The sequence below is a fragment of the Lissotriton vulgaris genome, chromosome 12 (assembly GCF_964263255.1).
Source record: "Lissotriton vulgaris chromosome 12, aLisVul1.2, whole genome shotgun sequence".
NCBI classification, from domain to species: domain Eukaryota; kingdom Metazoa; phylum Chordata; class Amphibia; order Caudata; family Salamandridae; genus Lissotriton; species Lissotriton vulgaris.
The window spans coordinates 273,960,078-273,973,143 of NC_141700.1; the positions used below are offsets into that span (position 1 = coordinate 273,960,078).

The 13,066-nt window shown below is 40.6% G+C and overlaps 1 protein-coding gene across 2 annotated transcripts in view; it reads right to left on the reverse strand.

Annotated features, from left to right (window-relative positions):
- USP21 (ubiquitin specific peptidase 21) overlaps window positions 1–13,066 on the reverse strand; it is a 558,274-nt gene that overhangs the window by 537,434 nt on the left and 7,774 nt on the right. For both annotated transcript variants that reach the window (XM_086945031.1, XM_086945032.1), the window contains exons 2-3: window positions 6,092–6,268; window positions 3,996–4,089 (exon numbers count right to left, since the gene is read on the reverse strand). In XM_086945031.1, the coding sequence (XP_086801157.1) occupies window positions 3,996–4,078 (83 nt within the window). In that variant the 5' untranslated portion in view covers window positions 4,079–4,089; window positions 6,092–6,268. The remainder of the gene's footprint in view (window positions 1–3,995; window positions 4,090–6,091; window positions 6,269–13,066) is intronic.

Here is a 13,066-nt window from a genome sequence, read left to right on the forward strand (position 1 = left end):
ACTAGTAAGTAGTATGAGAAAGAAAATCCCTTGGTGAAAATGAAAGCCCCACAAAATAGAAAAGGTTGAATTAGTGGCTGTGCTATAGCCCATATAGTAGAAGTGAATGTCAATAACAAACTAAAAATTGTTTTTATAAAAAACTGTTGATGCTTTTATTTTCAAATAAATAAAAAGGAGTTTTTTTGTACAAAAATTACTTTAAAAACAGTGCATGCTGCATACATTCAAATATACCACAAAATCATCTTCAAATTTAAAACTAAACACAATTGGTTCTGAAGATAGGAAAAAGACAGAGGAGAGAACAAAAAGACAGACAATCTTATTTGTCATAACAGTACATATCTGGGAATACGAAATGGAAGAGGCTAGTCCAGGACACATTTTGCTTATATTCTCTATGGAAATAGCTCTGTCCCTTGATTATGTGCTTTCTTGCGTCGACGCGTTTCGATGGTTAGTTTGAATTTTGGACCATCTTTTTCAAGACAGAAATGATGTGTCTCTCCAATTAAAATGGCACTGGATGGTTGCCAAATTCATGAAGGTCCTGCAGGTAAACATACTCATATAAGTATTATGCATATTTTTTCTATCACTTTCATAATACAGATTAAGTTTTTTGAAACGTTAGATCTTGAATTATCCATACAATTCTTTGCAAAAATTGTAATATCATTATTCCACATACAGATATCATCCACTTTTCAATGACCTGGATAGCCATTTCATAAATGTATATTTCTTAATCGTATATACATTGTTAAGTTACCCATTTTCCTATTATTGTAGTGATTAATTCATAATTTCTCATATATGGGCTTTCAGGACAATGTGTCTCATGTACCCGCATTGTATGAGCAGGGCCTTAGAATTGCATTATTGGTGGTAGCCCCAGTTATCCCTCCACATGGGTAAAATGGGAATGTGGGTAGGGACTGGAAATGTTTAGATAACTAGATAATTTACCTTATGACATGGGCTCTTCTATTTCATATTGCTCGGCAGTTATTCTTATTAAACATGGCATCTGCCCAATGATTGTCGTTGCCTTTTCTGTAGGGAAGAGGTGTATCACACATTTTTTTATATAAAAACCTATCCCAAAAATTCTATTTCCGATTTAGCATACATTAATCATGATAATTATGTACCTCTTTTTGTTCAGTGGGCTATTTGTCTATCAGCACTTTTAATTTCATCGAATTCCGGCCTCCCACTTCCCAGGGTTGATTTGATATTGCACTCTTTATTGTTTCTGTAATAAGGAAACAAGGTATAGATAGGTACTTTGGGTCGGTGCTTTGGGTCGGTGCTTCCTTCTTAGTTAGGAATCTCTACATTCTAAACTCATTGTGTCATACCTTTCTAGACAATGTAAAATTGCCCTCTGGTTTTTTCTTCCTTCGTCACAGGTTAGTTTCTCACGCTGTCTGGTAGTGTTTAAAAACGGGCTTCGATATAAAAACCTCCCTGTAGTACAATCAAAACATATACTTATGAGTATTCCATTCTAAAGTTTAAAGCGTCCTATTGATCGAGCTACGTTTATTCTTACTTACTCTCTTCGAGAGTAGTCCGGTTTTCCTCTCTTCAATTCAGTTTCTTAGCCCGAATGTTAGTATCTTGTACTTCTAAAACCCCACGGAAAACCTCTCTGTAATCGTAAAAACATGAGGGAGGGGATGTAAACAGTTTCTGCCATTAGAATTTACGGACAGTAACCTCCTTCTAACATACGGTGCACACTAATTATGGGGTGTCCCTGCGCAGTCTCCTTAACTTAAATGCGGCAAAAACCGGGTTGAAATTCTTCCCGTCTCGAACGACTCGCGTGTCACGCCTGTTGATTTGAGGTTGGAACCATGGCCATACAGAAAAGGCAACGACAATCATTGGGCAGATGCCATGTTTAATAAGAACAACTGCCGAGCAATATGAAATAGAAGAGCCCATGTCATAAGGTAAATTATCTAGTTATCTAAACATTTCCAGTCCCTACCCACATTCCCATTTTACCCATGGGGAGGGATAACTGGGGGTACCACCAATAATGCAATTCTAAGGACCTGCTCATACAATGCGGGTACATGAGACACATTGTGCTGAAAGCCCATATATGAGAAATGATTAATTCATCACTACAATAATAGGAAAATGGGTAACTTAACAATGTATATACGATTAAGAAATATAAATTTATGAAATGGCTATCCAGGTCGAAAGTGGATGGATATCTGTATGTGGAATAACGATATTACAATTTTTGCAAAGAATTGTATTGATAATTCAAGATCTAACGTTTCAAAAAACTTAATCTGTATTATGAAAGTGATAGAAAAAATATGCATAATACTTATATGAGTATGTTTACCTGCAGGACCTTCATGAATTTGGCAAACATCCCGTGCCATTTTAATAGGAGAGACACATCATTTCTGTCTTGAAAAAGATGGTCTAAAATTCAAACTAACCATCGAAACGCGTCGACGCAAGAAAGCACATAATCAAGGGACAGAGCTATTTCCATAGACAATATAAGCAAAACGTGTCCTGGGCTAGCCTCTTCCATTTCGTATTCCCAGATATGTACTGTTATGACAAATAAGATAGTCTGTCTTTTTGTTCTCTCCTCTGTCTTTTTCCTATCTTCAGAACCAATTGTGTTTAGTTTTTAATTTGAAGATGATTTTATGGTATATTTGAATGTATTGAGCATGCACTGTTTTTAAAGTAATTTTTGTACAAAAAAAACTCCTTTTTAATTATTTGAAAATAAAAGCATCAACAGTTTTTTATAAAAACTATTTTTAGTTTGTTATTGACATTCACTTCTACTATATGGGCTATAGCACAGCCACTAATTCAACCTTTTCTATTTTGTGGGGCTTTCATTTTCACCAAGGGATTTACTTTCAGGGGTAAGTAAACACCTCAGCAGTGAGGGGTTTAAAAGATTCCAATTTCCTCTTTGCTCTCTGTAGGCATAGTGAAATAAATGTTGCAGCAGGAACACTGGCAGAAATCCCTAATGGGCCATCAATTAAGAATAAGAATCTGGCAGACACAGAACACAGACTGTTTGTAAAGATATCTTGAAGTGCAAAGTCCATGTCACAGATGTACTATCATACATGAAACATACCCTCTGAACATGGAACAAAAATCATAAAATAGTCAGAATGACCAGTGAACCAAAGGTACAGCATCAACACCTATAGTGGACAATCTCATGATTCATTGACCAAATATCAGAACATGAGAATGTTATACACTCAAAACAGTTCAACAGCAAAATATCTAGGAGAAATGGGTCCACAGACCATGGACACATTACCAAAACATCAGATTTGCTTTGGGTTCCAGTATACCATAATATAGTACAAAAACCTGTGGGAGTAAATACACTGTCGGATATTGCTCAGTACCAAAAATGCAAATGAAAGTAATTATGGATAATTAATCCTGTACCTTAAAATCTGGCATAGAAGTATGGGCAATGTATCAACTATCTTGTAAAGTGCGAGGCGTTGGCATCAATTCTCAGAGGACCACACATTGCAGACTGATTACCATCATAAGCAACTGAATCACCATAAACGTATTCATCCTGGATGAAGCATCATAACCATTGACAGAACTAAAAGTGTAGAGGTCTGTCTGCAGCATACTCGGGAGAAGTAAAGGAGGCCCAGGCCTCAAGAAATAAAGTCTTACTTGTGTACCATGTCTTATTATACCCTTCATCCTATACACCTATTCTGTAATTTATATAATGCCAACACAGTCTCAGCCTCACAGATTTTCACATCAGGCCATCAGTTTTCACATGGCAAGTAATTACAGCTACTGACTACAGATTATGGAGATCAAAACAAGACTCACACGGTGCCCCAGGAAGTGCTCATGCTCAGTCACTCATAACACAACATAAAAGCTCCAACCCCTAGGCTAGAGCCAAGATGAAAAGAAAGACAAACAACAATACGCACCGATCACAAAACGTTGTGTTCCTCTCCCAGCTGGCACTGGTCTTACATTGAACCCAGTCAGCAGTCTTCAGAAGACTTCCCATTCACTACGTCCCTATATAAAAACAGTAAACACATTTTCAAATAACCACACTGTTTACTAGTAGAATTTTTATTCAAAACCAATCATTTTCCACAGCTAAAAACAAAATTGAAGTATTACATGCAGACGTTGCTTAATGTTAAGAGTGACTGGTGAGCACAGAATATACAATAGAACAGAGGAATGTTTTGAATCGGTCTCTGCCTCCTTATTTAATAAAAATAAAGAATTAGGAATCAATGGTCTCTCAACCCCTCTTCAACATCTTCATAGTTCTCTTCCTCAGGGGACTTACTACTTCCACTCTTTGAGATCTCAAAATACTACTTAATAAAAGTAAATATTGTATTTCTAGTGCATAGCCCACACCCTTTTTGTTAGTTATTCAACTGGCTTCTCTACCCCTGCCATCTGAAATGAAACCTATTTAAGGATCTCCAAATTCAAGAATTCCATCTTTATAGGGAAAAATGTATCCCCCAATAGCCATAATTCTGTAGTCTTTTTCATCGCAAATTTCATTTGTCCACAACTCATTTCTGGCACCAGCGACCAGCATAGACAATCTCCAACACCCCAACGCACTCTATTTTGCGTCGGCCGTGGGCCTGCAGGCACCACGGCCGACACGGCACTGCACCTGGCCTCAGATGGACGAAAGGCCGAGGGCACAAAAACTGGGCCTCGAACCGCAAACCAAGGACACCAGCATCTCCCCAAATCCTCCGAAGCCCCCTTCTGCCATCGATAGTCAGCTGATAGTGGTTGTCTATTTACTTCCTGTATACTATTGCGCAACTTCCTCTGATGTGTCTGTAAAGCGTCACCTTTTTCACAAAGTTTTGTCCTTATTTTGACATTCTGTCCTGAATGCAATAGGTCTTGCAATATTAAAGTTTGAGCTATTGGTGTTGCATTATTTAGCAATACCAATAACTCAAACTTTAATAATGCGATCCCTATTACATTGCAAATGCTTGTTAATATGGGTCACTTGTAGGAGGATAAAGGTCTACATTTATAGAGCCATGTTATTATTACCTGCTGCTTGGTTGAATATTTAGTCCATACACATTGAGATATTAATTTTAACTAATATGTGGTTAGCTCATTGTTCTACTTGTTGAATCAATGAAAAATGTATTTTCTTTTCTCCCACCTTCCTTCCCGTCCTCCCCTTGCACCTTACTTGGTACCACACAAACTTGCCCCACTATCCCTGCTCTCCTTCTTCCAAGTCTGACCCTCTCTGTATCTCTAAGAGTTGGGTCACTTCTCCAGATCACTTTCCGCACTGAAAAGCAGTGCTCTGTAACTGCACCAAGTGAAGGTCTTCCTTGGGCTGCCCCTATTTTTTTTAACTTATTCTCAAGAAAGCATCACTTACAGTTAGATCCACATGTTCTACTAAGTCCCAGCCCCTTGGCTTTTTTTAGGTTTTGCCTGGGCAGCACATGCACTGTCTCTTTGAGACTTCTTTACATACAGTGGGCTTACAGCCACACCATATCTTGCCAATTATTAGCTTGAGTGTTGCTCTCATTTCCTTTGCTCCCGTTTGTGTTTGGCCATCCCCTGGAGCATGGACCCAGTACCTGTATCCATCCATTGCTTCTGTTTTTTGATTCATTTTTTTTGTTTTCAAGCACTCCATATGAGTGGTTATATTTTTCAGTCAGTCTCCCATATTCCCTGTCCATGTAGAAGGGGTAAGTCAAAGTTACCCCAAGGCAATGAATCAGTTAACCTACTACAGTTTGACATGCAAGAACGGGAGTATGTAAATAGGGTGTTCTTCCTAACTTCCTCTAAACCATAAATACTATATGAATAAGACAAGCAATAGCAGTTGAAACATACATCAAATATACAGATGCCACTAATTGCATCAGTGAGTTATTTAAAAAAAGTTACAATCTCTACTTTGCACTGAGGGACACCTGTGATGGGGTAGAAATGAATGCCCAATAACAAATCCACTTACCACCCCCCAAAACCCTGTTTTTTTACATACATGTCAAGTTGCTTGCAGAAGTGATGCCAATGTCTTTTGTCTAGCAGGCACGCTTTAACAATCTTAACCCTGATCAGGAAAGCAGCTTTGGCAGATTTGAGCCTCCATCATTGATGCAGTTCTCCGAGTCCAGTACATTAAAGACCTCTTGAATGTGGAGAAATAGGAAATGTTTGCCTAAGAAACCGGAAAAATAAATTTAATTAATATTTTACTTACATTTTGTGTTTTTTCTAAACAAATCTGTAAAAATCTGCTTTACCAAACACAGTCATGATGAGCTTTTTTAATGAAAGGCAATTATAATCTTCATTTATTAAACTTCAATAATTAATAATCGCACCAAAACTCCAATGTCATACTCTGGTTTTTCCTTTGGGTTCTCTCCGTCAAATACCCAACACCAGATGTACTAAGACAGGTCTCAAACTGTGTACCATGTTTTGCGACTCGTCTCTAATTTTGCAATGTGACCTATTAAGCAATGGGTTGCACTGCTTAATCCGTCTCGCAGGGATTTGCATAATAACTTGCTTTATTAATATGTCAGGTCGCTATGTGCAGCTTGAAGCAACTGGACACATTAGGAATCAGGGTGAACCTGATGATGAAGCATGACTCTACTAATGTGGGCGAGGGTTGTATAACAAAAAAGGGTTTTCCTTTTTCCCACCATGGAGTATGATTGAGCGAAGGTGTAGCTTATTTTCCTTTCCTACCATTACAGCCACCCTTAGGAAGAGGTGGGGGATACTCTACCTGCTGTTGTATATTTATTAGGGAGTATGTATTCCCTTACCTTTTAGACTCAAAAGGACCTCTTCACTCTCCTGGGCCCATGAGTTCTTCTGTCCTCCTGCACCTAATGTTTACGTAATCTGAACGGAAGATACATAAGAATTTGTAGTAGACCCAACCATCCCCCAAAAAATAACGCTTAAGACAGGGAAATGCTAGATGTGGATGTGTCAGTAGAAGAAATACAACAGGAAATCAGCCAACTTAAGGGAGTTAAGGTTCCAGGACCAAATGGGTTCTCCACTGAATTCTATTAGTGATTCTCTAGCAAAGTTCTGGATCAAACCCTGCATATATATAAGGAGGCTGGATCGGTCAGGTGTATGCTGTTGGGACTTCTGTATTGCCACAATAACACAGATTCATAAGGAGGTGTGGGGGTAATGCGCCTGAGGAACGCACTTCATATAGGCCTAACTCTTTACTGAGTATTTGGGTGAAGATTTTAGTGAAGGTACTCATCAACAGACCATTTGACAGATGATTAATACATGAAAAGGCTATTTTCTAGCCGCAAACTCTTCACTTTTGCCATCATAAAAGGGGCTTAGAACATATAGCCCCATTCATTGCTAGAAAGATGAACATTCAACGTAATTCACTGTTAACAGCTTCTTAGTTGAATTTCGAAAGATTAGGATGATGCATTGGGTAAGAGTTGCTTATGGAGAGATGGGTTCACACCGGCCTCAACACAGTGGATTTATTAATGTTTTAAACATGGGACACCCACAGATAAATTAAAAACAATAAATAAGAGCGAGAATGTTATCAGTGAGAATGGGAGCACAAGGGGGAACAACGAGTGGAAACTGCTGCTGACTGGGGTAACTGAATCCAATTAATGAGTCCCAGATGAAAATTTCCAAGTGTAGTACTGCCAATACAGGAAGAAGGTGGAGCACGAGTGACTTTATTAGGAGCACAAGTGACCTTATTACAATAACTCTTTGGCACATTGACAAGCAATAATTTGATGTACCAATTAAATAGCAAACATAGGATGCTAAAACTTAGCGCTCCACCAGAGGATCCTTTTGGAGGTCAACAAGTCTTGGAACCGTACCCTGCCTGAAAACTCCTAAGCTTCCCTATGCCACCCTAGGACACTTACTGCTTTCACAGACTGTGCAGAGTTAAAGGAACTTTTAGGGACCCTCCTCTACCACGGAACCAGAATGGATCACTGTTGGAATTCTTTGGTGTAGTAACTGATAGAAGGGCATTATAAAGGGGTAACATGGTCTGCAATGACTATCCCTCTGAATCTTGAATGTATTGGCAGCAGAGTTGTATATTACGGCAGCATGGTATCACTAGGCACAACTCTGATGATTTGAGCAGTATCAAAGTATGTATCTGTAGTGCTCGGACAAAGAAAGACAGTACACTAGTTTGCATTTTTTCGGTATGGCATGACATGAGGTACAGACATTTCCTGCTGCTCATCCAACGTTTTCTAAACACATTTACTGCAGAAGAGGAAATGACATTCACCTCGGTCGTCGGCCACAATTCACCCTAACATCTAATACAGGAAGAAACACACTGCAGGACTGTATTTATTTATTTAAATCGTGTTTTTTTATAGCGCAAACATGACGCTTGCATCGGAGCACTTTACGGAATTATAGCAAGCAAAGTAGTAAAAATAGTAATATCCCCTTTGAAAAGCCACAATCTTACGCAACTTCAGAGGGTGACTGACACAAGATCACAAGCTAACTTTTTGGTAATGTGGTAACAGAAAAATGGGAAACCAGTTTCCTTCCACACTCCAACCCCAAAAGAACATATTTCCAAATGGTCATCATTAACTGTAACCACGAGTATTGGTAGAGTTCCTAAGATAAAAGGTACCAAAAAGGTTGAATAGTGATTGACAAATTTTATCCAGTGGCAATATAATGTCATTCGCAATCATGCCCCAACGTGATCTCTAAATCAACACATTATTCCAGAGAGTAAAGGCTAGAAAGCAGATGAAAAAGTCTCCCTCATGGGTGTATCAAAGGGGAAAAAAAACAGTGAAAAAAATATTCTGCGAATTTCCACTTCCGGATAAGGATATATAAATAGATGGGTACAGGAGAAATGGATGACCATGGTGGTGGAATGCTTCCCGATGATATTTCTGACTTTAAATCCTGTTTAATAAGTAATTAAAGGTTTGGAAATCATATTTTGCAACTGCTGAACAGCACCATGGTCTGCATAGCACTTAGCACCATGGTCTGGCAGAGGCCCAAGGCAAGGTTCATCAATACGTTATAAACAGGGGTTTCCTAAATACCTAATTACGTACCTAGTCAGTGAGAATATTCAAGTAAACATGTATCAGTTGTACAGAATCAGACAAAAATGATAGAGGCAGAGGGCAGCAGCAAGTATAGAAAATCTGTCTTAAATTTAAACGAAGAGAGATGGAGGAATAGCAGCTCCACTCTTCTGGAACAACTTATGGGAATCCGTCCTAAAATTAAGTCCCTCACTGTGCACCTCAGATTCAATTTTCACGCACTTAGGTGATAAAATCATAAGCAGGAGACACATACCATGGGGGTTGCCAGCACAAGCAAACTCCAAGCAGCCCCACCACTCTCCCCACACCCACAGCGGTACATCCAGGATATCTCAATTTGCTTAAGAGACTATCCAAGGGTAGGTGGTAGGTGATCTCTTCTTTTTTTAGAAGGTGAACCGTACCAAAAACTCAGACTGGTTCATGTGAACACACCAATGTATCAAGCTACCCCTAAAAAGGGACCCAACAGACTTCATCGCCCTTTGGGTTTTCGTTAGGCATGAATGTTCAGCCTACTGCACTCTGCTCCTCTCCTTCCAGCAGGAACCATAGACATTTATGCCTCTGTTCAGAGGACAAATTACATCCCTGCTTAATTCACTCACAACCAAATGAAATATTGTGGTACAATGTAGTGGTCCTAGGTCACAAAGGATCATAAACAGTGACTCTCACTACCTCAGACTACTTGCTAAACCTATCCTTCTGTCCCAGACATGTCTCTTACACAATATGAACCCAAGCAAGGGTAGGTGTCTATTGTAACTATGTTGTGTTTTTTCATTTGTCTTCTGTTAAATGACTCTGCAGCAAGGCCCCTATTCAAGTCTGTCTGCAGTAAGTGCATAACTAGGAAAAACAAGAACTGGCAAAACCAGTAGGTATCACCTATGCAAGAGCTATTGGCTTTGCCAATGTGTTTTAGTCATTTTGTACACAAGCTTGGCTGCTGTTCAGCATGGCTAAAGGTTAGTGACATAGAGGAGAGTAGCATGGAGGGGAGTTGTAAAGAATTGAGCAGAGTGGCATAGAATGGAGTAGAGTGGTGTGGAGTGTAGAGTAGAGTGGAGCAAATTGAGTGGAGTAGAGTGTAGTGTCAGAGTGGTAGAGTAGAATAGAATATTGTAAAGTGGTAGGGTGGAGTGGGGCATAGAGTAAAGTGTCAAAAGTGGCAGATTGTCGAAAGGTTGAGGAGTAGGGCACAGAGTAGAGCGGAGCACAGAGTGGAGTGAAGGCACAGAATAGAGTGGGGAGTGGAGTAAAGTGGAGTGGGCGTGGACTAGAGCAAATTATAGCAGAGTGGAGTGTGGAATGGCAGGGTGTCATAGAGGGTCCTGGAGTGTCGGGGAGTGTTGTGAGCAGAGCGTCGTAGAGTGGAGTGCCATAGCCTAGAGTGGAGTACAATGTCAGAGTGGCGTAGAGTGTCATGGATTGGAGTATTGTAGTGTGGCATAGATTGTCACAGAGAGGCATAGAGTGTTGTAGAGTGGATAGGAGTAGAGTGTAGCGGCGTAGAGTGTCGTAGGATGAAGGGGCATAGAGTGACGTGTAGCAGAGTGGAATGTTGTAGAGTGGAGTAGAGTGGTGTGGAGTGTCGTAGAGTAGAAAGGCCTAGATTGAAGTGGCACAGAGTAGCGCAGAGTGGAGTAGAGTGGAATGGCATAGAGTGTAGTAGAGTAGAGAGTCGTAGAGTGGCGTGGCGTAGAGTAGAATGGAGTAGAGTGTCATGGAGGGGAATATCCTGGAGTGGGGTGGGGTGGAGTGTCGTACAGTGGAGTGGCCTAAAGTGAAGGGGTGTAGAGTGGAGTGATGTAGTGTGGCAGAGTGTATTAGAATGTAGTGGCATGGAGTGTCACAGTGGATTATCCTGAAGTGGAGTGTCGCAGAGTGGGGTGGAGTGTCCTTCAGTATAGTGAAGAGGCCTAAAGTGAAGTGGCATAGAATGGCAGAGATTGTTGTACAGTATAGTGGCATAGAGCGGAGTATCGCAGAGTGGCATTAAGTGTTGTAGAGTGTTATAGGGTGGCACAGAGTGGAGTAGTGTGGTATATAGTGGTATGGCCTAGAGTGAAGAGGTATAGTGTGGATAGTGTGGCTTAGAGTGGAATGCCATGGAGTAGAGTGGTAGAGAGTTGCGTAGCGTAGAGGGGAGTAGAGTGTTGCGGAGTAGAGGGTGTGATGGTGAAGTACATTACAGACAACACATTTTCAATTGAAATGACCATTACATTTGCACATAGACAGTTTTACTGATAAAGCTATACAGTGCACAAACGATAGTGTGTGCAAATGGCATCACCTAGTGTGTTGATTTGTTTTGATGGTATTCATTTTTTTGTTTCCACCACACTTCAGAATTACTAAACAAAAGTCTTTCACTAGTGCTCTCCTAATTCTGATATATTCTGAAGTATTTACACAGTTCAATTACAGATACTTAAATGTGGTTGTGTACGAGAAAAATAAAACATTATACAACTTTCTTCCAGTATCCAGCATGACTGTCACATAAATCCTCTCACTTTGAAGTCAGTTAAAGAAAAGTAAACACAAAGCTCCCTCAGAAGACAGAGCCCCACACTGTATCTCTGTCTTTGAAAGCACAGCCAATGTGACAAGATTTGGTTTCCGACCAGCCCATGGTAAAGAGACAGCTTTAGTGACTGTGATGGACGAGCTTCGTATGCGTGAGGACAGGTCAAGCAGGATTAAAACCACTGCTTGACCTGTCTTCCGCATTCGATACGGTCAATCACGCCACTCTTTTGGAGAGACTTAAAGAGGTGGGAATAGCAGGCACGGCTTTGAGCTGGCTCCAATCCTTTCTCTCAAATAGGAGACAGGCAGTGGCGCTTTCCCCCTATAAGTCAGATTTTACTGATATCCTGCATGGCGTTCCGCAGAGCTCTGCGCTCAGCCCTATCCTATTTAATATTTATATGACACCTTTAATTGCTGTTATAAGGTCACACAATATTAATATTGTAAATTATGTGGACGATACCCAACGTATTCTCTCCTTAGAGGGAGAACAGTCCACACCACTGAAGGTGTTTCAAGAATGTCTTCGAGATACTGCCCAATGGCTGAAGGAGAATTCGCTTCAGTTTAATTTGGAGAAAACCGAGATTCTCCATTGTCCAGTGGGGAAGAACCCGACTGGGCTCCACCCGAACTTCTGGCCATTAGCATCAGCCAGCCCACTGCTGCCGGTCGAGAAGGTCCGTAACCTGGGTGTCATGTTCAATAATAAGTGGACTCTCGAATCACAGGTCAATAAAACCGTGGGGAGCTGTTTTGCCATTATTAGCGTCCTGAGCAAAATTCTTCCGCTTCTGCCAATACATGCTCGAGCATTGATAGTGCAATGTACCATTGTAAGTAGATTAGATTACTGCAATGCCTTATTGCTGGAATCCCCGAGGTATTTATTGGAAAGGCTCCAGAGGATTCAAGCAATAGCAGCTAAACTTGCCCTGGGGAAAAAGACGCTCCTCTACTTCCTTGGCTCTGTCTGAGTTGCATTGGCTCCCGATATTTCAGAGAGTCCAGTTTAAATCTCTTTGTACAGTTTTTAAATCCCTGCACGGGCTTGGGCCGATACTGCTGAGGAGGACATTTACTTGGTATTGGTAAAGGTGCCTAGGTTTTTTAAAAAAATTAGGAGGTAGGGCATTTGGCACCTCGGCTGCACGACTATGGAACAGGCTCCCACTGGAGCTGAGACAAATGGAGGATCTCCTCCCTTTTAGAAAGAGATTAAAAACGTGTCTCTTTCCTAGTACATAACTGGTCACTTTTGCATTCCCCGGCACACTAGTTTGAGTGTACACGGTTGGTTCAGCGCCAGGATGCCTATTAGGTGATCGAGC